The 24,456-nt window shown below is 39.4% G+C and overlaps 2 protein-coding genes across 11 annotated transcripts in view; one reads left to right on the top strand and one right to left on the bottom strand.

Annotated features, from left to right (window-relative positions):
- The window catches only part of LOC103786936 (atherin-like), a 133,898-nt gene extending 115,581 nt beyond the window's left edge, over nucleotides 1-18,317 (top strand). For 2 of the 9 annotated variants that reach the window (XR_010112068.1, XR_010112067.1), the window contains 5 exons: nucleotides 2,441-2,503; nucleotides 7,110-7,238; nucleotides 8,278-8,310; nucleotides 11,433-11,537; nucleotides 12,156-18,317. The gene's annotated coding sequence lies outside the window, so the exon portion shown is untranslated. Of the gene's footprint in view, nucleotides 1-1,320; nucleotides 1,387-2,440; nucleotides 2,504-7,109; nucleotides 7,239-8,277; nucleotides 8,311-9,009; nucleotides 11,404-11,432; nucleotides 11,538-12,155 lie in introns of those variants that run through there. The other 7 variants (XR_008625266.2, XR_010112064.1, XR_010112063.1 and 4 more) reach the window with 6 other exon arrangements.
- GALNTL6 (polypeptide N-acetylgalactosaminyltransferase like 6) overlaps nucleotides 14,669-24,456 on the bottom strand; it is a 1,235,992-nt gene continuing 1,226,204 nt past the window's right edge. For both annotated transcript variants that reach the window (XM_034959428.2, XM_003823503.6), the window contains one exon: nucleotides 14,669-16,297. In XM_034959428.2, coding sequence (XP_034815319.1) covers nucleotides 16,130-16,297 — 168 coding nt within the window. In that variant the 3' untranslated portion in view covers nucleotides 14,669-16,129. The remainder of the gene's footprint in view (nucleotides 16,298-24,456) is intronic.

Here is a 24,456-nt window from a genome sequence, read left to right as displayed (position 1 = left end):
GTAGAAACTTCGGAGCTTTATATGTTATGAATGAATTAACTGTGACACCCCTAATCCCTGATCAAGATCCAGGGGTGGACCCAACAAGGAATGGAGCACTGCTGCCCTTCCCATGCCACCTTGTTAGGATTTCAAGGGTGAAATAGCTCTCCTCTATCAGCTAATTGAGCCAGAAGGGACTATTTAGGAAAAGGAAGGGGAGGTGTCTTTTACTCCCAAAGATGTATATTCCTAGTTTCCTTCCTGTAGTGAAGATGATTGGATATTTTTATTTTATAAGGGTTAAAGACTTCAAACATATTCAATATTTTCTGTCTTTTTCTTTTTATCTTATTCTCTCAGTAATCTTCAGTCATCTATTAAAAAACAATAGTAAAGGGAGAGTAAGATTACTATGAATGACTTTCCTTTATACATGATATCTGGCTGTGGTTTTTCAATTGGGAAACAGATTTTCAGCCTTCTGGCAAGGTTTACCGAGTATACATTTGACTATTTTTCTCCCTGAATTTTATTATGTAAAAAGCTTCATAGGAGAAAGCGTTGCCATGAAGCTGTATTGCAGGTTTTTGTAAACTTGCATGGTTAGTGTCAACCAATAAACGTTTGATGAATGAATGAGCCAATATCTTATGCAATTAATAATGTTGGCCATCTCATTTTTTATGGAGTGTACTGTTTGTTCAGTCTAACACTGCCAATAATTACTCTTACCCTAGCCCTCCAAGTGAGGGAAAATATGCTCCATGTTCTCCAGATTGAATTCTCATAGCTTAACATGGACACCCTTTTTGACTTTATTATTACTACAAAATCACATAGTCTTCTACTTGTAAGGAACAATGTACAGTGCAATGTAGGAATAAATACCCTCAATTATAGAAATTAGGTTACTTACCCCTGATTATATAGCCAATTAGAACAAAGCTTAACTTCTGTAAAATTAGAGTTGATGACCTTAGTAATTAGAAACAAAAACAAAAAACAGCTTTGTTAAGATGTATGGTAAGCCTTGTTCTTTTGTGGTGATTTAGAATAAGAATTGGCCAAATGCAATGTACCTTGAAGAAGTTTAAGAATATTAATTCACATCAAGTCAAAATCGTCACCATTATGAAAGTAATTACAACAACCACTGCTTTTGCTTATTTTCCATTTATGCGATTCAGCAGTACAAGCAAAATGAGGTAAAGTTATAGGTCAAGAACAGTCAGCCTTCTTCAGTTATTTCTGAAGCCTTTTATGATTGTGTTATAGCCCAGTGTTCACCTTAGACTTGTCTCCTTTCTCAGTTTCATGCATTTCTTGTTGCTTAATTAGTTTTAGAAATCATTGTCACTCTGGAAAGCTTTCAGATCACAGATTCCTGCTCATAAGTGGATAAATGTGAGTATACTGGGAAATCATACACAGCTTCCACTGTTTTTTCTCTCTCCGCGATTCTGGTGCTCCAGGCTCCTTTGGAAAGGGTTAGAGCTTGTTCCATTAGCAGTGAAGAGTCCTAAAACTATTATACAATGGGTCCCTCTGCCTTAGCTTTATTGAGGTCTAAGCCATTAAGATGAATGTCTACCATGAGTGACTCATGTAATATATTAATATCTATACTTGCCATTTCCATCAATGGAAGCTCCATAGATAATTTGTATTCTTCTCAGCTTGTATTGGATCTTTTTTCTTTTTCTCAAATGTTGATAATCCTTAGTGAATGCCATTACCATACTCATTTTGAATGGGGTAAAAACATCAGTGTGAGCTGGGAAAGAGGAGAGCAGTCTTTTATAATCTTCTTCCAATGGGGGAACTACATGGGAGTTAAAGCAGCTTAGAGTCATTAAAGGTCCATTGTAAATAAGATTTGTGCTCTTTGACAGAGATTTTTTTTTCCTGCCCACTGCCCAATGGGGTATATTTTCCTCATGCCTCAATTTTTTCCTTGGAGCAGCAATTATAAAACAATGCATCATATCAATCAAAATATTCAGTTAAGATACATTCCTTATGATTTTGAGTGAAGACTTTCATTTACTCTCGGTTACTTTTCTTCCTCTCTCATTCTCCCTCTCTTCTTATTTTATCTATCTCTTTCTCTCTCTGCTTTTCATTTTCTAGGTTGAATTATGGGAAATATTGAAAGTAGTGCGTTGAAGTAGGCATTATTCCTGCTATCTATTCATGCATCCAACAAAAAATGTTAAGCATCTAATATATACATATTTTAGATTAACTGATATCTCTTTACAGGTCTATTGCTGGAATAACATTTAGGAACTTTATATTTGTTTTTGTTTGCTTATTTTATTTTCATTGTTTTGCTATACACCAGATGAGTCATTGTCTCTTTATTATGGCTGGGGCTGCAATATAGCTTGTCAAGAACAAACTCTGTAGAAAATAGCTTCATTTCATAGCAGCTTTTCCCCAATTTCATTTGTCTCAGGATGCAGTAAAATTGAACAAACACAGCTCGTCCTACATTCTGAAGATGGGGCACATTTATCAGGTAAGTCTATCTGACATTATTACCACACTTTGATAGAGGAATTACCCCTGGTGCAATACAAAGCCAAGGAAGTAAATTAGCAATAAAAAGCTAATATCTTTTTCACTGCTTTGTTTTATTGCTAAATTCCCTGACAGCAGTCTCCTTCCAAAATCCTCATTCATCAAGTGAAACACAATTTTATTGGCAATATACATAAAGCAAATTACAAAATAACAATTTTAATATTGTGGAAGGTGTTTGACAATTCAATTGTTTTGTGAATTCTACTTTCACTTTTTCTTTACTTTTTAATTAAGTGTATATAGTTGCATATCAAAACAGAGTAGAAGACTGTATTTCCTTTGTAAAGCACCTTGTTTATATGTTTTTTATTTATATACTCTAAATTAAGCTGGTTATTATGATGTTATTTTGATACATGATTGATGAATAAAGGTTGTAGGGACATTTTCAAGCAGTGAATAGCCTAGATATTATACTCTAGCTATAACAGCACGCAAACAATTTTATTTTAGATAAAGCTTCATGCTCGAACTTAAAAACAGTAAAATAGAACCACGTTGCCTAAATTATTTCAAAGGATTTTTCGTTTTCTTTTCTTTTTTTTTGAGACAGAATTTCACTCTTGTTGCCCAGGCTGGAGTGCAATGGTGTGATCTCAACTCACTGCAACCTCTGCCTCCAGGGTTCAAGTGATTCTCCTGCCTTAGCCTCCCAACTAGGTGGGATTACAGGTGCCCGCTACCATGCCTGGGCTAATTTTTGTATTTTTAGTAGAGACGGAATTTCACCATGTTGGCCAGGCTGGTCTCGAACATGACCTCAGGTGATCTGCCTGCCTTGGCCTCCCAAAGTACTGGGATTACCGGCATAAGCCACCATGCCTGGCCTAGGACTTTTCAATAAGTAATCCAAGTACTCAAACCCAAACCTACTTTGTGAACCCCTACATGTTGACTGTGGGTTCTATTTTAATATTTCATATTGTCCATGAGTATTTTGTTCAATGTCTTTAAGAAGAAAATCGGTCCTTATTTTCATCTGCTTTTCCTCTGTAATTGCAAGTAACACCTCATTTCACTCTAAAAAATTATCTGGTTGCGCAATAAATAATATGGCCACCCTACCTAAGAAGCACTTTGCTAGACTATAGGCTGCTGGAGGACAGGGTTTCATTAAATACTAAACTCTTTCATTTACATTTTGCTTTGCAAGTTATGAAGCAATTTCATGTTTATTATCGTATTTCACACAATCCTAAGAAAGTCTAAAGGGATTGAGGAGTTGTCCAATTTCAAATGTGAAAGAAAGACTGTAGCAGTCGTTTTTTGACAACTAACCAGACATTTTTCCCTAGCTGCATATACTTTTTAGTCTAATGCAAAAACTCACTCTTGTGAGTTCAACAAACATTTATTGAAATAAATCTAGAGAGAATGTTGCACCCTCAGAGCAAAAGACCAAGCTGCTGACGTTGCCTGAAACAGTTATCCTAGTTTGGGAGAAGAGACACACAAAGTACGATATGAGGGAAGACTGGGGATTTTCCCGTTCTAACATTTCTCTTTACTCCAACAAGAAAGATCCTTTGATTTTCCTACCAAAGGATTTTCACTCATCTGATGTTTTAACTTTCTTGGAGGAAGTTTACTCGGGGTTGATGGAAATAGAAAAGAATTTTTTAAAACAGAAAGAATAATTTCTCAAAGAGCTTTGCATCTTGGCCAGCGGCTTAGCTCTGGTAGCAGACAGTGGAACGTGTGTTGCTTTGCTCCATAGCGGAAATATTCACCAACATTTTTAGAAACTGCCACTGAAGCTGCAGCTCATTTTCTCTGTAGACTTTCTCCCTGGCCACTTTAAACCGTCACTGCCTCAACCTCATAGGCGATTTTCTGGCAGACGACTGATGTCTGAGGAATGTAGAAACAAGGTCATTAGCTTTCCTCCAGTTAAGTCCTTCCTGTCGTTCACAATAAAAGAACCTCAACTCCAGACGCTTTTTCAAGCAGAGGCATTTATTGTCCAGATGAATTGTCCCAAAGATTGTTTTATTTTAAACATTTCAATGGCTGACTCTGCAGAGTTATTTAATACTTGTTTGAGCTCCTTTATATATATATATATAGATAGATATATATATATATATCTATATATATATATATATATATATATCTCCTTGTCTTCCAACTGAAGGCAGTTTTGGAGAATGTACATGTTTCTGACCCTAACCATTTGCTAGCGGGTAGACATTAATGAGAAGCGGCTCCTTGCTTCAAATGCAGCATTTCTTTTGTGAGATTATTTCTTTGACATCTCAGTCACTCTGACACTTCCCTGCTGCTTCCTCTAGGACATTAAAAAAATTGTCTTAAGCAATAAAGCATGGCTGTTTCTTTCTCTCTCCCAATCCCACCCATAGACACTTTCCCACCTCCTTTCATCCATTCTTTACTAGAATAGGGAGTGTTGGACAGGCCCTCAATACTCCCTTTATCTTTAACAAAAACTGAAAGTCCTGATCATCTAATTTTATCCTTTTGATTTGAGATGCACTGTCTAGGTTTTGACCCTAATAGGATATCTTGCATCTGCTGCATTTTTTTTCACCATAAAATCTGAACACATGGCTTGGATTATTGGTGCAAAACCACACTATAAATTCCATAACAAACAATTTTCTGGGTGGTAGAGATTTGAATAGCAAACATCAGTAAAGTGAAACACCCTTTCCCATACATTCTCTTTCATGCATCCTTAGTATACACAAAAATAACAGAAAAATATTTGGAAAAAAATAATATGGAGGATTTACTCTGTGTGCCATTAGAGGCTGAAATTTAAATAAACTGAAAAGAAAAAAATTAAATTACCTTTTGTTTCTGAAGACAGAGGATGAGGTAGAAATGACCATTAAAGAAGGTCTTAGTGTTTATTTTCAATGAAAAGAAAGTTACAAATCTGAGAGAACCATAGTTAAAACAGCAGAAATTCTAAGCTTTTCCTTACCTTCTGCAACTTTTTTCTAACAAAGTTAGTGAACTGAGTTGAGCATAGTGAGATATTGTTACACTTAAAAGACTTTTAATTAAACTTGTAGCATTTTTTCAAAGATGGGGGGAACCATAGCTCAACTGTATTTACACAATGTATTTGAAATTATCTTGGCTGGTTATTTGCCATCAGAAATTAATGTTTCCTTTCCCAAGACAAAACTTGAGAAAAAGCATGGTTTGGGGGCAGAAGGACTAATACACTGAAAAACAATGTTGAGTAAATCAGTTCACCATGCTATGCCTTCTTTTGATTTTCAGTTCTATTCTACAGTAGAATGAAGTTCACTAGGAATTTAGAGAAAGGGACAATAATATCAAATTATTAATGTGAGACTCAATACCAGGCACTTCAAGTAGGGGTCTTGATGTATTTGTTATACTTTAATTGAGAAATTTAAGTGATTGAAAAGATATTTACTGTGATACCATAATACTGCCTATTCTTGGTCTTCAAATTCTGTGATCCTGCTTTAAAGAATTTATAGGAGAAACTTTCTTCCAGCTATAAATATTTATTGGATTAAATTAACGCTTGTTTGAATTTTGAGTGTGTTGGGTTTTATCATTTCCAATAGATGCCTCTTAAATATAACTAAGGCTTTCTAAACACATGCAACATTAACAAAATTATCTTTAAGAAGATATTTTCGAAGTGGTGAGACCATTGGTCTGAACCAATAGCTTTCAAAATGTGGACTCCAAATGTGGTCCAAATGTGGACCATCGGCATCAGCATCATCTAGCAACATGTTGGAAATGTAAATTCTTGAGCCTCATTTCCATCACTAAGGGGTGGCCCAGCAATCTGTGTTTTAACATTACCTCCAGGTGTTTAAACACTAAGGTTCAATAATCACTGACCTAACAAAAGCCAGAGGATTTTTGAAATAAAATGTTCTTAGGCATGTTTCTCTCAATGCAAATTTATAATAGCTTCGGATTACAACTGATCATTCTTCCAGACATCTGCAGTGTTTATTTGTGAACAACCATGTCAGAGAATTAACTTGGATTTGCTAGTGGTAGGAAATTAGGAACTGGGGCACAAAGCAATTATTTATCTCTTTGATAATAGAATTTTCTGTATCTAGTGGCCTAACCCAGAAATTCTGATATAGTAGATTTGGGGTAAGACCTGGTGCTATATTCTAAATGTTTGTGTCCCTACCCCCAAAATTTATATATTGAAATCCTGACCTCCACAGTGATGGTATTAGGAGGGAGACCTTTTAGGAAGTGATGAGGTCATGAAGGCAGAGCTTTCCTAATTGGGATTAGTGCCCTTAAGAAAGAGGCCCCTGAGAGCTCCCTTGCCCCTTTCACTATGTGAGGCCACAGTGAGAAGATGTGATCTTTATTTAAACCAGAAACTGGGGCCTCAGCAGACACTGAATCTGCCTGCTCCTCCATCTTGGACTTCCCAGCCTCCAGAACTGTAAGAAATACATTCCTATTATCTGTAAGTTACCCAGTGTATGATATTTTGTTAAAGCAGCCCAAACGGACCAAAATGCCTAGTAATACACATGTTTAACTTGTACCCTCAGAAGAGAAAAACTGCCAGAGAGAATTCACATCAGTGCAGACCGAGAGTCTCAGATGGCTAAGAAATGTGCCTGACAACTTTTCAGAAATAAGACTATTAAAAGAAGGTCAGCTTGGAGTCTTACTGCGAAGTGAGTGCAAATTCTTTGCTTAATGACTGTTTTCCTCTCCCTGAGGACTGAACCCATTGATAATTACCAAGAACACAGTATTTGCTTTTGGATTTGTCATCTAGAGCTATGCAAATAGCTTTAATAGATCACTTCTTTTCTTAAAAATACCTTAGAAATCTCATTAAGAAGGACTAATCCTGGATTCAGTTCTTACTTTAATAAGCTTGTGGGAAAATCAACAAAAACACACAGGTACAGAGAAGAACAAACATAATTAAGGGGTTAAAAACAGAAGTCCCTAAGGAATGAGTGATCTTGCTATTTTGAGGTACCTCCATACAACTCATATGGGCTTTGCTCTGGGTGAATGACCCTGTAGTGAGGTATAAACTACCACGGAGAATGGAAGGAACAGAGGTCTACATATTAGAAGGCCTGAATCTATCTAGTCCTGATTCTGCTGTTAACTTGCTAGCCCCTTGCAAGCCCCTTAACTCTGAGTCCTTCAGTTTTTTTCATGAGGATTATAATATTATCTACACCAGAGATTGTTATAAGTGTGGAGTGAGATAATACATACAAAATTGCTTAGAAAAACAAAAGCAATAATGCAAATAGCATGTCCACCCATCATCTATCTACTATCTATCTATCTATCTATCTATCTATCTATCTATCTATCTATCTATCTATCATCTATCTATCTACACCTTACCATAATATTGAGAATTAATAGTGTGGTTAATAGGCCATGTTGGCGATCTACTGTTTTGAGCTTGAAAAAATATAAAATGACTGCATTGATTTCAAATAAATTTTTTAAATTATGAAAAAATCATTTAAATTAGACTTCATTCAGCAAAGAGATTTAGGTGGATATAGAACTCTTGATTACAAAGCTTTCATTAAGTAACTTGTAAAGACCCGTGTGAATGCAATACACAGTCATCAAGAAGCTGATTTTGGTCTGATCCTGTTTGAAGGGAAGGAATAATTCGAGTTGATTTCTTGTAGACTGTAAGCCTTAATAAGCAAAATACATTTTCTTTTCCTACAGGAATTATAAACAGGCACGTGGATTATAAATAGGGTGAGTATTTAATTTGTTACTGAAACTAGAACACTTTTAAGAGTAAAAGGGGCCAGGCATGGTGGTGCGCACCTGTAACCCCAGCACTTTGGGAAGCCAAGGTGAGAAGATCACCCGAGCCCTGGAGTTTGAGGTTGCAGTGAACTAAGATTGCACCACTGCACTCCAGCCTGGGCGACAGAGCAAGACCCTGTCTCTAAAAAATAAAAACAGGCTGGCATGCAGTGACTCAGGTCTGTAATCCCAGCACTTTGGGAGGCCAAGGTAGGTGGATCACTTGGGGTCAGGAATTCGAGACTAGCCTGGTCAACATGGTGAGACCATGTCTCTACTAAAAATATAAAAATTAGTGAAGTGTGGTGGCACATGCCTGTAATTCCAGCTACTCGGGAGGCTGAGGCACAAGAATTGCTTGAACCTGGGAGGCAGAGGCTGCAGTCAGCCAAGATTGCACCACTTCTCTCCAGCCTGCATGACAGAGCAAGACTCCCTCTCAAAAATAATAAAAGTAAAAATTTAAAAAAACAGTAAAAGGGGCATTATTAAAAATCACACAGGACAAAAAGCATACGCATAAAGTAACATAGGTAAACCCAGCACCTAAGCTGTTTAGTTATGAATAGCCCTCTCAAGGTGAGTAAAGTCAGAATAAACTCATCAGCAAAAAGATTCTGAAATATAACCAGCCTTTCTGTACAGAGGTCAGTTGGAGAACCACGTTGGAATGAGCAAAGAAGGACAGCAGAGGCCTGTGGAAAGCCCAGGAAGCTATTGTGCTTTGGGAAGAAGTAGGCAACTTCAGGCAGCAGGGATGGAAGAAATGTTTCCAGGTTTCTCTGAAGTGAAGCATCAAACATGTGCCTGAGCTGTTGTCTGCCAAGAGGCTGCAGTACCAGACACACCAGTCTGGTATGTCAAGCTCAGAGATGAGTGACTATGAATAAAAGCTTCAGGTCAATGTCAAGTCTACCAAATAGAGTTGCAAACAGCTCCCAGTTCTGCAAGCAAAGGCTATAGACATAAATCAAAGAGCAATCTTCCAATGTCGGCAGTGCAGGAAAGACTGGCCACTTGTCACGCTTCAGTGTCCTCGGCCACCGTTTCACACATGGAGAGTAATTACAGTTGGTGGTGTCATCTGAGAGGAATGATGGCAGGAGCAGGACTGGTCGATGAGGTGAAGGGAGAGAATGAAGCATGCCCCATGTTGAGAGATACAATTTACTTATCTCCATTTATATGTACTCCCAGAATCATAGGGAATCACTTAAAAATATTTTCCCTTTGAGGCATTCTTTCTCATGATTTATAAGAAATGCTTTATTTCCAGCATATCTCCAGCATGTGTTTATGGAAGCACGTTGCAGCCTCATAATCCTGCCAGGGTAACAAGCCTAAAGACATTTTACTAAATGAGTTTTTAGGGATAAATCAATGTTCACAATGTCATATTGTTAGGATGATTCTAAATTCTGAAAAAATATAATCTAGCACTCTTCTTCAGGGGAGGGTCAGGAGAACTGCCTAGTTCTGGGGGAGATTCTGCAGTAAGACAAGAAGTCAAAGGCACATCTGGCATAGCCTTATCATCAACTTTCTTCTGAGTCCTTAGGTGTGTGATATCCTGGGCCAAGAATGTCCCACAGTGGCAGGTGTGGCCCTCTATGACTGCTGGATAGCCAGCTTTGTAATCAAAGTGTGATTGAATTTTTTTTTTTTTTTAAAGACAGGATCTCACTCTGTCACCTAGGCTGGAGTGCAGTGGTGCGATCATGGCTCACTGCAGCCTCAACCTCCTGGGCTCAAGTGATCCTCCCGCCTCAGCCTCCCCAGTAGCTGGGATTATAGGCATGTGTTATGACACCCAGCTAATTTTTTTTATTTTTTGTAGAGGCGAGGTTTCATTATGTTGCCCAGGCTGATCTTGAACTCCTGGGCTCAAGTGATCCTCCCACCTTGGCTTCCCACAGTGCTGGGATTATAGGTGTGAGCCACTGCGCCTGGGGCGCTAACTCTTTTGATAGGTCAGCCATAAACTTCATAGAGCTTATTTTTCCAAGAAAGCATTCTTTTTTACTATTTCCTTATGGAGATATTTATAAAAAGATAGAAATAAAAGTTTTTCATCTGAGAGGAAGAAGCACAAAATATTAATAGGTATTTACTTATTTATATTTGGCTTCTTTTAAAACATTGCTCCTAAAGGAAATGATGTCAAGTGTTGGCATGGGTTTCATGTTTTCCAAGAAACATGAGAAGAACGGGCCTAACACACTCTTTCATTGCTTGTAGGTCCATTTTCATTTTCTGTTATTCATTTATTGCATAAAGTTTTAGGTTATCATTTCATAAAGCAATTCTGGAACTTGCATTACTCCCTGAAGCTTCTGATATAGTGAATACTTTTAAAAACAGTTATGTGATCATATTAATGTTTTTAAGTAAATACCAGTGGACATAGAAGCCAATACATTGCTATTGCCAGGGTATTAATCCAGCCTTGAAAAAAGTGTAAGTCCTGTGTTTAGTTCATGATTGCTTTAAAGCACAGCTTTTTCTTTGTAAATACATAAAAAAGATTTTAAAAATTAATTATTCTGGCAAAACCATGTCTTATGATGGAGAAGTAGCAATTTCCAAGGCCAGATTATGATTTTTCCTCCCATTCTGATAAAAGGGTAGGTCAGTACTCTACTGTCCAATTTATTTTTATTTATTATTATTATTTTTTTGAGACAGAGTCTTGCTCTGTCGCCAGGCTGGAATGCAGTGGCACGATCTCGGCTCACTGCAACCTCTGCCTCCTGGGTTCAAATGATTCTCCTGCTTCAGCCTCCTTAGTAGCTGGGACTACAGGTGCACACCACCATGCCCAGCTAATTTTTGTATTTTTAGTAGAGACGGGGTTTCACCATGTTGGCCAGGATGGCCTCGATCTCTTGACCTCGTGATCCGCCCGCCTCGGCCTCCCAAAGTGCTGAGATTACAAGTGTGACCCATGTGCCTGGCCTACTGTCCAATTTTCAAATCATGTTATTTCCAGGAAAGAGAGTCTTTCTGAGGATTGTTCAGTACCCTTTGTTAAATAAACATACCAACATACATAATTTTCTACTTTTCAGCATGGTAGTAGTGGTGCTTTGGGTAGACAGAGTCTTAACCTTCAGTGGAGTGGAAATGCCTCCTCAGATGTGCTTATTAGCAATGTTGTGCCCTTTGGCTTAGGGGTAAGTTCTCGAGGCTTCATTTCATTCTATTTTTTTCCTATTTGCACACATTTAACAGTTGCTTGACAGTTTAGAGTTTTAATTTTGGCCTCAATGTCTCAAGCATTCCTTAATTTAAAAAATTAATTTTTTATATTACATTTTAAAAATTAATTTTTTATATTACATTTAAAAATTTAATTTAATTTTTTAAAACTTTTAAGTTCAGGAGTGCATGTGCAGGTTTGTTATATTAGTAAACTTGTGTCATGGCGATTTGTTGTACAGATTATTTCATCACCCAGGTATTAAGCCCAGTACCAGTAAGTTATTCTTCTTGATCCTCTCCCTCTTCTCACCTTCCACCCTCAAATAGGCCCCAAAATATTACATTATTTTATTCAGAGATCAAGAGACCAATCTTGGTTGACCTCTGTGTGTCACACCAAAATAATGCAATATATTCAGGCTTTCTCAAAGGACAGAGCCAAACATGTTATGGCTAGCTTTCCATGATTATAGCATCCTACGAGATCATTGCGAATCTGAGCTTTGCAGGGTACAGAACCCAGGGTTGTCTCTTTCATAGAACTGTAAATAGCAGTCAGCTGTTTAATGACATAATGTGAATTTTTATAGGATCATCTAATTCTACAACAAGATTGCTGTCTGAACACTTGAGATAAATCTTCATTCACTCTCTGGAATTGCTCAACACACAGGTTAATTTCTCACTATTGATTTTCTCCAGTATGCTTCTTGAATGCTTCGAGATCTCTTGACCTATACAAAATATCTCTGTGACAGAAGGTTAAAAAAATAGCTCTTCAAATTTATGACAAACCCACAGCCAATATCATACTCAATGGGCAAAAGCTGGAAGCATTCCCTTTGAAAACTGGCACAAGACAAGGATGTCCTCTCACCACTCCTATTCAAATTATTATTGGAAGTTCTGGCCAGGGCAATCGGGCAAGAGAAAGAAATAAAGGGTATTCAAATAGGAAGACAGGGAGTCAAATTATCTCTGTTTGCAGATGACATGATTGTATATTCAGAAAACCCCATTTTCTCAGCCCCAAAACTCCTTAAGCTGATAAGCAACTTCAGCAAAGTCTCAGGATACAAAATCAATGTGCAAAAATCACAGGCATTCCTATACACCACTAATAGAGAGCCAAATCATGAGTGAACTCCCATTCACAATTACTACAAAGAGAATAAAATGCCTAGGAATACAACTTACAAAGGGATGTGAAGGACTTCATGCTACCTGACTTCAAACTATGCTACAAGGCTACAGTAACCAAAACAGCATGGTACTGGTACCAAAACAGATATATAGACCAATGGAAGAGAATAGAGGCCTCAGAAATAAAGCCACGCATCTACAACCATCTGATCTTTGACAAACCTGACAAAAACAAGCAATGGAGAAAAGATTCCCTATTTAATAAATGGTGTTGGGAAAACTGGCTAGCCATACGCAGAAAACTGAAACTGGACTCCTTCATTACACCTTGTACAAAAATTAACTCGATGTATTAAAGACTTAAACATAAGACCCAAAACCATAAAAACCTTAGAAGAAAACCTAAGCAATACCATTCAGGACATAGGCATGGGCAAAGACTTCATGACTAAAACATTAAAGCAATGGCAACAAAAGCCAAAATTGACAAATGGGATCTAATTAAACTAAAGAGCTTCTGCACAGCAAAATGAACTATCATCAGAGTGAACAGGCAACCTACAGAATGGGAGAACATTTTTGCAATCTATCTATCTGACAAAGGGCTAATATCCAGAATCTACAAGAACTTAAACAAATTTACAACAAAAAAATGACCCCATCAAAAAGTGGGCAAAGGATATGAATAGACAACTCTCAAAAGGAGACATTTATGCAGCCAACAAACATATGAAAAAAAGCTCATCATCACTGGTCATTAGAGAAATGCAAATCAAAACCACAATGAGATAACATCTCACACCAGTTAGAATGGCGATCATTAAAAAGTCAGGAAACAACAGATGCTGGAGAGGATGTGGAGAAATAGGAACAATTTTACACTGGTGGTGGGAGTGTAAATTAGTTCAACCATTGTGGAAGACAGTGTGGCGTTTCCCCAACGATCTAGAACTGGAAATACCATTTGACCCAGCAATTCCATTACTGGGTATATACCCAAAGGATTAGAAATCATTCTACTATAAAGACACATGCACACATACTTTTATTGCAGCACTGTTCGCAACAGCAAAGACTTGGAACCAATCCAAATGCCCATCAATGATAGACTGGATAAAGAAAATGTGGCACATATACACCATGGAATACTATGCAGCCATAAAAAAGGATGAGTTCATGTCCTTTGCAGGGACATGGATGAAGCTGGAAACCATCATTCTCAGCAAACTAACACAGGAACAGAAAACCAAACACCACATATTCTCACTCATAAGTGGGAGCTGAACAATGAGAACACATGGACACAGGGAGGGGAACATCATACACTGGGAGAACATCACACACTGGGGTTTGTCAGTGGGTGGGGGACTAGGGGAAGGAAAGCATTAGGAGAAGTACCTAATGTAGATGAGGGGTTGATGGGTGCAGCGAACTACCATGGCATGTGTATACTTATGTAACAAACCTGCACATTCTCCACATGTATCCCAGAACTTAAAGTATAATCAAAAAGAAAAAGAAAAAAAAATAGCTCTTCAAAAGAATGCTTGAAAAATCAGTAAAGATAATGAAATAACTCTTCCCCAACTATAGCCTGGTTGTTTAACTAGACATTTTCATTAAGTTTCAGGGAGATAAAAAATCATGAACATGTATAAGAAGAGGCTTCATGTACTGTATTAAAGTTTCTGAGTGTGAATATTACTTTAGTGGGCATCCCCAGGGAGGCATAGTATTCTCATCTAGTGACTGAAAATCTCAAGTTAAATCACAGTAATATCCAGAACCAGCTTGGGTAAGAGTGAGGCAACACAGTACAAGATAAAAAACACAGGAATAGGGCTCAGAAGACATCAGCCTTGCCAGGAGTTGGGCCTTTCTGGGCTTTTGTGATTCATCTGAAGAAGTAAAGGGACTGGATCCTAGGAGTCCTCCCAGTTCTAAAATTTAATGCTCTAGATCCAAGATGTTATATAAATTTTTATTAACAGGAAAACCAACTTCAAACAAAAAACAAAAAGAAAGCAAAGTTAAAACATTTTTATACCAGAAAAACTTGAGAGATGTATAATAAACATGATTCTTTTTTCCCAAGAACCACCTTGATACCTGTATTTTCTTCCCCCAACGTGATATTATTGAACAGTAAAAAATTGCTTTGAGGATTAAGTGTTCCATTTAGTTTTCGGAGCATTCCTTTCTTCATCCCCGAAATACTGTCCCATTAACAGAAAATGGTGTCAGAAACACTTTATTAATGGTAATTCCTTTTATGAGCTTCCAAATAAAAGAACATCATTAATTCAACACTACAAAAGAACAACAATAAGAAAAAAATAAAAAACAAAAGCAAAACCCAAACAAACGAACAAATAAAACCACTTCTAAGCTCCCACCACTGACTAAACAGAATTGAAGTGAACTAAGCCATTTTCACATATCACTTGGAGTGTAGATTTATTTGGGTTTAAGAATCTCCTAAACAAATTACATCAACCTCACTCCATTTCCTTGCTTAATAAAAATTATGACTGGACAAATATCAGACTTTTAAGATTTTAAAAATAATAGAAAAGTAAAAATAGATTTCCCAGGGAAGTCCGTCTCCTAAATCTTATATGGTTTTGCTGCTTCTGTGAAATCTTTCTTTGGAGTAACTTGATAGCATAGATTTTTGCTTTTGCTTTTGTTTTTAACTGGATTCATAGAAGGGCACTGAATTAGAAATTCAGTGGATTCATGGAGCATGAACTTTCATAAATAAGAAACTTCGCTCTGAAAAAAAATGGCAAATATAAACGAAAGAATGGGAACACTGGATGTCCATTTCATTATGTAATTTAAGTCTTACATTAGATATTGCACCCTCATTTAAAAATAAAAAAACAGAATAGTGTGAGCACTCTGAAATCATCTGCAGCACTTTTAAGGGTTAAACCTGCTGAACCCATTCTTAGTCAGAGAATGGCACCAAAGAGTACAGCTCACCCCTTAAGCTTGGCTAGTTCTAAACCTGTGATATCCTCAGGTTGTCAGAGCAGTCATGCACTCCATTTTCACCCCCCTCCCACCCAGTTAATAGGATCCATTCATAGCTACTCACTACTGCAGGATTTGACCTGAGAAATGCTAGGATTTATTAGCTCAGCAGTTGTTTTGAAAAGTCCCTAAATTATCTTTGCCCTTGGCCAGCAAGGGAACTGCTAGTCTCGAGTTCTCAGAAGCAGCTGGTGAGATTCTCAGCCAAGTTCTTCAGATGCAGGAAGTTCTTCAAAACAACCTACTTTGACATGGCATTTACAAATTTTTAAACCAGCCTTCCTGGATCGAGGAAATGTTATTCCTGACTCCTTCGACCCAGATGCTGGCTAAAATTTAATTTATAACCTGTAGGTAATCACTCTTTCTTCCTTTCTTCTTTCTAGGAGTTGGCATGGTGGTTAAATTTTTCTAAAACAGTCATATTAATGTGTTCAAAAATCCACTGCTGAGTCTCAGAGAGAGGGTCACATCTGGCCATGAAAATCTTCTTCTCTGCGGGGTTGCAATCCATGCAGCTGTTGCTCACAGGATGGAATAATGTTCTGTCCTGGAGGAGTGAGGAAGAAAAGAAAAGACTGTTGTAATACGTGGTGAATGGTTACAACCCAAAATATACAGAAGTAAGATATTTCTGTTTATATTTCAGTATATATTCATTGTGTAAATAGAACAGCTCCCAAATCAAACAATAGCAGGTGGAGTTGCCCATGTGGAATGCGAATTTGTAGGCTGTATTGGCACTATGTAGGGCCTACAAGCAGGTTCAATTAGAGACAATAAATGTATTTATTCATTCAATCATTCACTTCTTTTAAAAAAGCAATCCATTCATTTTCTGCTCTGTGGTGAGCTTTTTGCTATCTGCTTAGATTTTGAAAATAATAAGTATATGGGGTTGCTTGTCAAGTAGCCAATAATGTAGCTATCTGGGAAGAAACACATACACAAAAAATTGTATTTTAGTCCACAGTAAATAATACCCCCTGCTCACACGCACACACAATGACTAGAAGAGTCATAATTCCCTCACATTGAATCTCTAATGGGAAAGAGAAATACAAAAGAAAAAAAAAGCAGCAGTCAAAAGTGCTGGGTTCTCAGCTGCCCTTTTCAGAAGATGAATATGAGTTTGGGACAAGGGACACACAGGCAATAGCTGAATGTACAAATTCAAATTTGCTAGTTCTTGAGCTTCAGTCTCCTCTCAATCCCTTTATTGATATAATGCAGGTGTTCCAGTGCTGCCGTTCTCATTGCTTTCTGCAAAATGGAGGAGGCAACATTCATTTTAAAAAAGCCCCCAGGTACATGATGCAGATAACAGCCCAGTGAATGAAAATATACCACGAGGACAGAAAGTTTAAGTAGTGAGCAAGCTCATTATCTGAACAAGCTCTGTTAACACACACCCCCTTTTAATTGTGTTAAGTGGGGAAAAGGTAATGCTAAAAGAAAAATTTCCTAACTAGTAATAAATTTTACCTCTAATGTTGTCTATAATGCCAATAATACAAGAAAACATCCCCAAATCCCTGCTTATATTTTAAGATCAAGTAATGTTTTATTATTTAGTTTAGGGAAGGTTTACAGGCTCTGGTTACCTTTATCTGAGGAATACTAAACTTGCAATGCTTTTAGAATTAGGAGTTTCTCAGGCACCCTTTGTAAACATTTCTGGGTTGCTCCTGGATTTTAAGACTCCATCAACCAATATTTAATGTCCTTTTAGGATCCGGATGTTTGCATAGTTAAGCACTGCATGAAGGAAGAAAGAATAAGGAAGGAGAAAGGCAACCTGCAGGCAATTTAGTTTGCCTGTTTCTATTTTCAGTGTAAACAAAGAGCTGTGCCTAATACAAAGGCTTGCTCTTCTCTTCTGCTCTCTTTATGAGTTTCCTGAGTTTATTGTGGATTTTACTTTCCTTACACAAAGAGGGCTCCTGAGATCTCCTTGCCATTTTCTTTCCATCTTGCTTCATTAATTCCACCCGTGTCTGACCCCAGGGAAAGACTGAGAAACTCTCTCCTCCCTCTCCTCTGGGGTGGAGGAAGCAGCTTCCAGGAGGAAGGAGAATGCAGGCTGCAGCTCACTCCGCCAGCCCTTCTTTCTGAGGGTCCTAGATATTTGCTGTCCCAGATGCCCTCTCCCAGCCGCTGCTGTGGCTCCTCAGGCAGCAGTCTCCTTCGCTGTCTTCTCTCTTCTTCCCCAGCATCTCTCATGCTCATTCTCCCAGCCCCAACCAATAGTGAAGCTACATGGATCTAATACATTTAGGTCAGTTTTTCAAAGAGCACTCTTAAGCTGTTATAGTCATGAAAATTCTAGGTGACCTGCTACATTCTAATTCACTTTGTTCTATACACATGCACTTCTTGCCCCCTCTTCACTATCTGTATTTTTTCCTGTTGTTACCTTTATCAATAGCTCATGTGGGGCTGGGTACCGTGGCTGACGCCTGTGATTCCAGCACTTTGGGAGGCCATGGCGGGCAGATCACATGAGGCCAGGAATTCGAGACCAGTCTGGCCAACATGGTGAAACCCCATCTCTAATAAAAATATAAAAATTAGCCAGGCGTGGTGGTGCACATCTGTAAATCCAGCTACGTGGGAGGCGGAGGCAGGAGAATCGCTTGAACCCAGGAGGCGGAGGTTGCAGTGAGCCGAGATCAGGCCACCGCACTCCAGCCTGGGAGACAGAGCAAGACTCTTGTCTCAAAAAAAAAAAAAAAAAAAAAAAATGCTCATGTGGACCCTCCAGATGAGCACAATTTCCCCCTCAAAACACATAACTTCATGAGAGTTAAGAAATGAGAAAAGGAGTAGGACATGTTTCTATTCTCTTTTCTTCCCTAGCTTGTGTACCTCAGTATGCATGCAAATGCCAAACCAGACTTTCTGAACATTTTATTTTTTCGAACATTATTTTCTGAGCCATCAACTGATCATATTTTTCCAAATCCCATATTGGAACACATGCTCTGAGAAATACAGGTGTACTCCTGGGCTGAACCAAGTCGAGTATGCAAATATACCACTACCCTGAACCATCCAGAATGTTTTCTGTTCTTGTACTTCATGTTCTCATAAAAGTTGAAAAGTTGGATTCCCTTCATCTGTCTATGTCTGAGAAGCTTCATCAGTAAAATGAGGTGGGGGGGATTAGATAAATCTCTGGAGCCTCTCCTAGTCATAAAATTGAATGAGCATTTTATTCCAAAGGTCACTCGTGACAGAGACAAATGACGAGGTGTCAAACTAGAGACCATCCACAGTGATCAGTAGATCCACAGACTAATTGTTCCCTGGTTGGAGACACAGCTCTGCTCACCCTTGTCTTGGGAGTGCTCAGCAAGTCCCGGAGGTGAAGCTTCTCAAAGCACCCTCTGCCTTGCCCATAGCAAGCATTTTCCACTTTTGACCTTGGGGCTAAGCTACATCATTGCCATCTTTACGTTTCTACTCAGCTGAGCTTGTGAATCACTAATTGTCTTTCCTGGTGCTTTTCCTGGTTGGACTTAAGTCAGTGGATCAAGTAATTGTCTTTTGAATGTGGTCTTTGGTTCTATGACAGCCTTTCCCTCCTCTGTCCTTCACCTCAGTGGTCACAGCATTGATGGCTGTAACAGAACTGAACACAGTTTTTTTTTGTGGAATAGACTTCTGAGTGTTTCGGCAAGTCTGCTGTTCTAAAACAACCCTCCCTAAAGGACGATAGAAGATGTCCTTTCTGTGCTTTTAACTAGATTGTTCTTTGTCCAGTCCTGGAGGATGGCATGGCCTGTGCTCTGGCTATTCACAGTGTAATCCAGCAGTGCATTTCCCTTTACTCCTCCCACTTTTCCTGGATGCCTACTCCATCTATTTTTGTGTTTTTCTGTTTGTTTTGGTTTTGTTTTGTTTTGCCTGAGAAAATTAGAAATCCTTGAGAGGAAATGCAAAAGTTTGAATCCAGGACTACTTCCTAATCAATGCTCAATGCCAGTCGATCGGTCCACCCTTGGCAAGTGTAGGTGTGCCTTTCCAGGTAGCTCATTGAAAGGGGCACTTCTTTGTAGCAGGCCCGTGGACTTGATTGGCATGTGTGTGACACTTTGTGGCACTCATGGGTTTGTGGTAGACTTTATTAGGTTCCATAGTCTTGTAGGCTCTGAACTCTAAAAGAATGTGTGAGTTACAGAAAAGATTCTACACTGGTCATAAAAGAACCAAATGCTAAAGATGCAAAGATAGTAAAATAGGTATATGAGTCCATTATATATAGGAAGGTGATTCCAAGAATGAAACTACCACATAGGGGGCGGAGAGACAACAGTCATGGGGAAAGTACTTGGATTTGTGGCGTAGGGGATTTATCAAATTTCAGTCCTGCTATGTAATCTTGGACAACTTGTTTAATTTTCTGAACCTCAGGTTACTTATCTGTAACATGTAAATGACAGTATGCCTCACATATTTATTTTGAGGATAAAAAGAGTTAATAGATATAAAATCACTGGCATAGTGTCCTGCCTATAAGTAAATAACTAAGTAATAGTGATTCCTCCCTCCCTTTCCACTACTTTGTTTTCAGTCAGGGAGCATCCCTAGTTCTAAAAATCAGAATGTACCAACCATCTGGTCTGAGACCAGCTATTCGACACCAAATTGTGTTTTCTGAAGTCCTGGCAAAATAGAATTTTCAAAAGTTAGCCTCTGCCTCAACTGGTTATCTAAATTGATGCAATAGTACCTCCCATTTTAACCGAAAGGATTTATGGAGAGAAGGTATCTATGGCTCTGAAACGAGCTCTTCTGTGCAGTTATGATCAGATCTTGTATCTGATCTATGTGTTTAGGTCCTTTGCCTAGAAGATAACATTAATCACATCAGTTGAGTTTGACAAATATTTATGAAGTGACTTTTATTTTCTGGTGTGTATGAGGAGAGAGCATGGAAAGATAACCTAAGAGGCATCATCTGACCCACGACATAGGGGAGACCAATAGGTAAACAAGAAATGTTTGTAGTAGGCCAGGCGCGGTGGCTCATGCCTGTAATCCCAGCACTTTGGGAGGCCAAGGCGGGCAGATCACCTGAGGTCAGGAGTTCGAGACCAGCCTGAGCAACATGGGGAAATCCCGTCTGTACTAAAAATACAAAATTAGCTGGGCCTGGTGGTACATGCCTGTAATCCCAACTACTCGGGAGGCTGAAGCAGGACAATTGCTTGAACCTGGGAGGCGGAGGTTGCGGTGAGCCGAGATTGCGCCATTGCACTCCAGCCCAGGCAACAAGAGCGAAACTGCAACTCAAAAAAAAAAAAAAAAAAGAGCATGGCACATGTATACATATGTAACAAACCTGCATGTTGTGCACATGTACCCTAGAACTTAAAGTATAATAAAAAAAAGAAATGTTTGTAGTAAAAAAGTGTCAATGAGATTGTAGATGAGGGTGAGTAGGATATGAATTAGGTTGTTCTAGATTTAAGGAAGAACATATGAAAAAATATATAAAATAATATATATACTTATGCATTCAATTTATTCAACAAAAAATATATTGGGCACCTGCTATTTGCCAGGCACTATTTTAGGTGCTTGGAATATAAACTTAAAGAGACAAAAATCCCTGCCCTCCTGGAGCTTCTTTTCCAGAGGTAGGGGTGAGGTTGGGGCAGTGGGGGCACAGACAATGAGCAATGAACATAGTATGTAAACACATAGCCTGTTCAGAGGTGACTTGAAAAAAATCAAGGCGGTCAGAAAGACCTGGAGTGCCAGGGGTGGGGCCAGTGTGAACATTGAATTGAGTGGCCAGGGAAAATCTCACTGAGAAGGTAACATCTGAGGAGTCTCAAAGAAGGTAAGCTAATTAACCATGCAAAGAGTCTCAGACCTTCCCACCCAGAGGGAATGGCCAGGGTCTGGGCCCTAAGCAGCTGTGCACCCTGGTGGTTAGAGAACAATGAGGAAGCCAGAGTGAGGAGATGTTGTCAGAGGTGACGGAGGTTGGGTCTTGTGCCACAGACCAGCAAGTCCTATGGTATAGCTGCAGCAAGAGCAAAAAGTCCAGACGGGGATATCCAAGAGGTAGGCAGGGGCCACATCATGATGAGATGCTGGTACAGTGCTAAGGCTTGACTTCTCATGAAAGTATCTCGGAATGGTCATTGGGAGATTTGAACAAGAGTCACAGGGTCTATAGTTAGGGTGGCAGTGAGGAAGATGGAGGAGGGGTGGAAAGGCATTGGACTACAGTAAGAGAGAACCACCAGAGGCTACCGCAATGATTCAGATTTCAGCTGATGCAAAAACGAGACCAATGGGGATGAGTTGGGGGTGACCCAGGGAGTGATCTGAGAAGTGAAATGCATTGGGCATTCTGATTAATGAGATGTGGAGGTTGAGGTAGAGGGAGGAGGTGGATGTCTAGAGGAAAAGCTGTATTGAGGCAAGAAATGCAGAAAGAGAAACAGGATTGGTGTGGGAATGATAATGAGTTCAGTTTTAGGTATGACGAGTTGGAGATGCTTATGGGACATCAAAGTTTAGATGCCCAGTGAGCAGTTAGATATAGACTGGATCTCAGGGTAGCTCCTCTTTGTCAAGTTGGGAGACTCGAGTTACCCCCTCCTATCAATTTCCATGTAAGTAGAAAGATTCATTTTAAGAGTATACATTGGAAGAGGATGTTTCTGTAAGAGAGAACTCCTTCCTGTTCAAAGCCTTTTGTGTCTAATATGGCTATGAGGGAATGAAGGCTTGGAATTAAGAAACCAGTTTTAATCCTAGTTTTATCTCTGACAATAACCTTTTGTGGTCACTTAGTTTGTCAGTGATTCAGGGTTTCCATCTGTAAAGTGAATGGAGTGGGCAGGAGGGGAGTGGGATGAGACAGGGAATTAAAAGATCTGCTTTCCCACCTCTTAGGGTTGTGCAGAAGAACAAGGTTGATATTTGACTATCCTTTGAGCCATCTGGAAGAAGGACAAATCAAGGAGGCTTTTTCTGCCTATTTTTACTGTTGGCATCTGAGAGAACGCAAATAACACCTTGATAGGCATAAAAGGGACAAAGCAGTCTTTTTGTCTACCCTTTTCCATTTTTTTTTTTTTTTGACAGCTAGAATTCCTCACTGGAGGAGAAAATTGGTCTTCCTGCATCAGTGGTTAATTTGGCCAATCAGAAATAATGTTTCTTGGCTGGGCACAGTGGCTCATGCCTGTAATCCCAGCATCTTGGGAGGCCGAGGCAGGTGGAACTCCTGAGGTCCAGGAGTTTGAGACCAGACTGGCCAACATAGTGAAACCCCATCTCTACTAAAAAACACTAAAGTTAGCTGGGCATGGTGGCGCATGCCTGTAATCCCAGCTACTTGGGAAGCTGAGGCACCAGAATCACTTGAACCCAGGAGGAGGAGGTTGCAGTGAGCTGAGATCACGCCACTGCACTCTAGCCTGGGCGACAGAGCGAGACTCCATCTCAAAAAAAAAAGAAAAGAAATAATGTTTCTTAATGCCCTGACAGAGCCCCTTGCTGTGTGTGCTGAGACGGTGCTGGCTACAGCAAACCTTCAAACCCTCCTTCTGCTCTTCTCACCAGCATTTTTGGGCTGTGGTCCAGTGATGTGCACAATCTATCCTCAATTCTCCTGAGAGCAGCCAGGATCATGAAAAAAAAAAAAAATCAATCCTGATGTGTTAGATGCCTGCTCTGCAATCCATTCAAACACTTCACACTCTCTTAGCTAAATTCTTAGCATGACCTACAAGGTCTTGTGTAGTCCTGCTTCTACAGATGTCTGGCCTTTTTTATATTTTTGAGACAGGGTCTCACTTTGTTGCCCAGGCTGAAGCACAGTGGCGCCACCTTGGCTCACTGCAGCCTCGACATCCCAGGCTCAAACAATCGTTCCCTCTCAGCCTGAGTAGCTGGGACCACATGCGTGCTGCCACCACACACAGCTAATTTTTGTATTTTTTTGTAGAGATGGGGTTTTGCCATGTTGCCCAGGCTGGGATGTCTGACCGTATATAACTTTTTTTTTTTTTTTTGAGACGGAGTCTCGCTCTGTCGCCGAGGCTGGAGTGCAGTGGCACGATCTCGGCTCACTGCAAGCTCCGCCTCCTGGGTTCACGCCATTCTCCTGCCTCAGCCTCCCGAGTAGCTGGGACTACAGTCATCCGCCACCACGCCCGGCTAATTCTTTTTGTATTTTTAGTAGAGACGGGGTTTCACCGTGTTAGCCAGGATGGTCTTGATCTCCTGACCTCGTGATCCACCCGCCTCGGCCTCCCAAAGTGCTGGGATTACAGGCGTGAGCCACAGCGCCCAGCCCTTGTATTACTTTTAATGGTAAAAACTGCAATGACTTTTGCACCAACCTAATAGTTCATTTTCTGTTGCACGTATGCATTTCAACTGGCTTCTTTCTGTTCTGAGAAAACCAATATCTTGCTTATCTCAGGGCCTTGCACAAGTTGATCCGGATGTCTGTGGTCTTTTTCTCCATCACTTTCTTTACCTATCTAAAAAGGTAAAAGTCTCCATCTTTTTGGTCTCCATTTAGAAGTTAGTTTGTCAGAGAAGGCTTCTTCACCCTTCTGATCTGGATAGTGCCCAGTGTTTTGTGTTCTCCTATTATCCTGTACACTTCCTTTAAGTAGTATTTGTCTGCTTCCCCTCTGTACTGAAATCTCCATGAGTAGAATAAGCCCGTAA

The sequence above is a fragment of the Pan paniscus genome, chromosome 3, assembly GCF_029289425.2.
Source record: "Pan paniscus chromosome 3, NHGRI_mPanPan1-v2.0_pri, whole genome shotgun sequence".
Lineage (NCBI taxonomy): Eukaryota > Metazoa > Chordata > Mammalia > Primates > Hominidae > Pan > Pan paniscus.
Note: the sequence above shows the minus strand (reverse complement) of the source record. Positions and strands in the feature narration are given on the sequence as shown.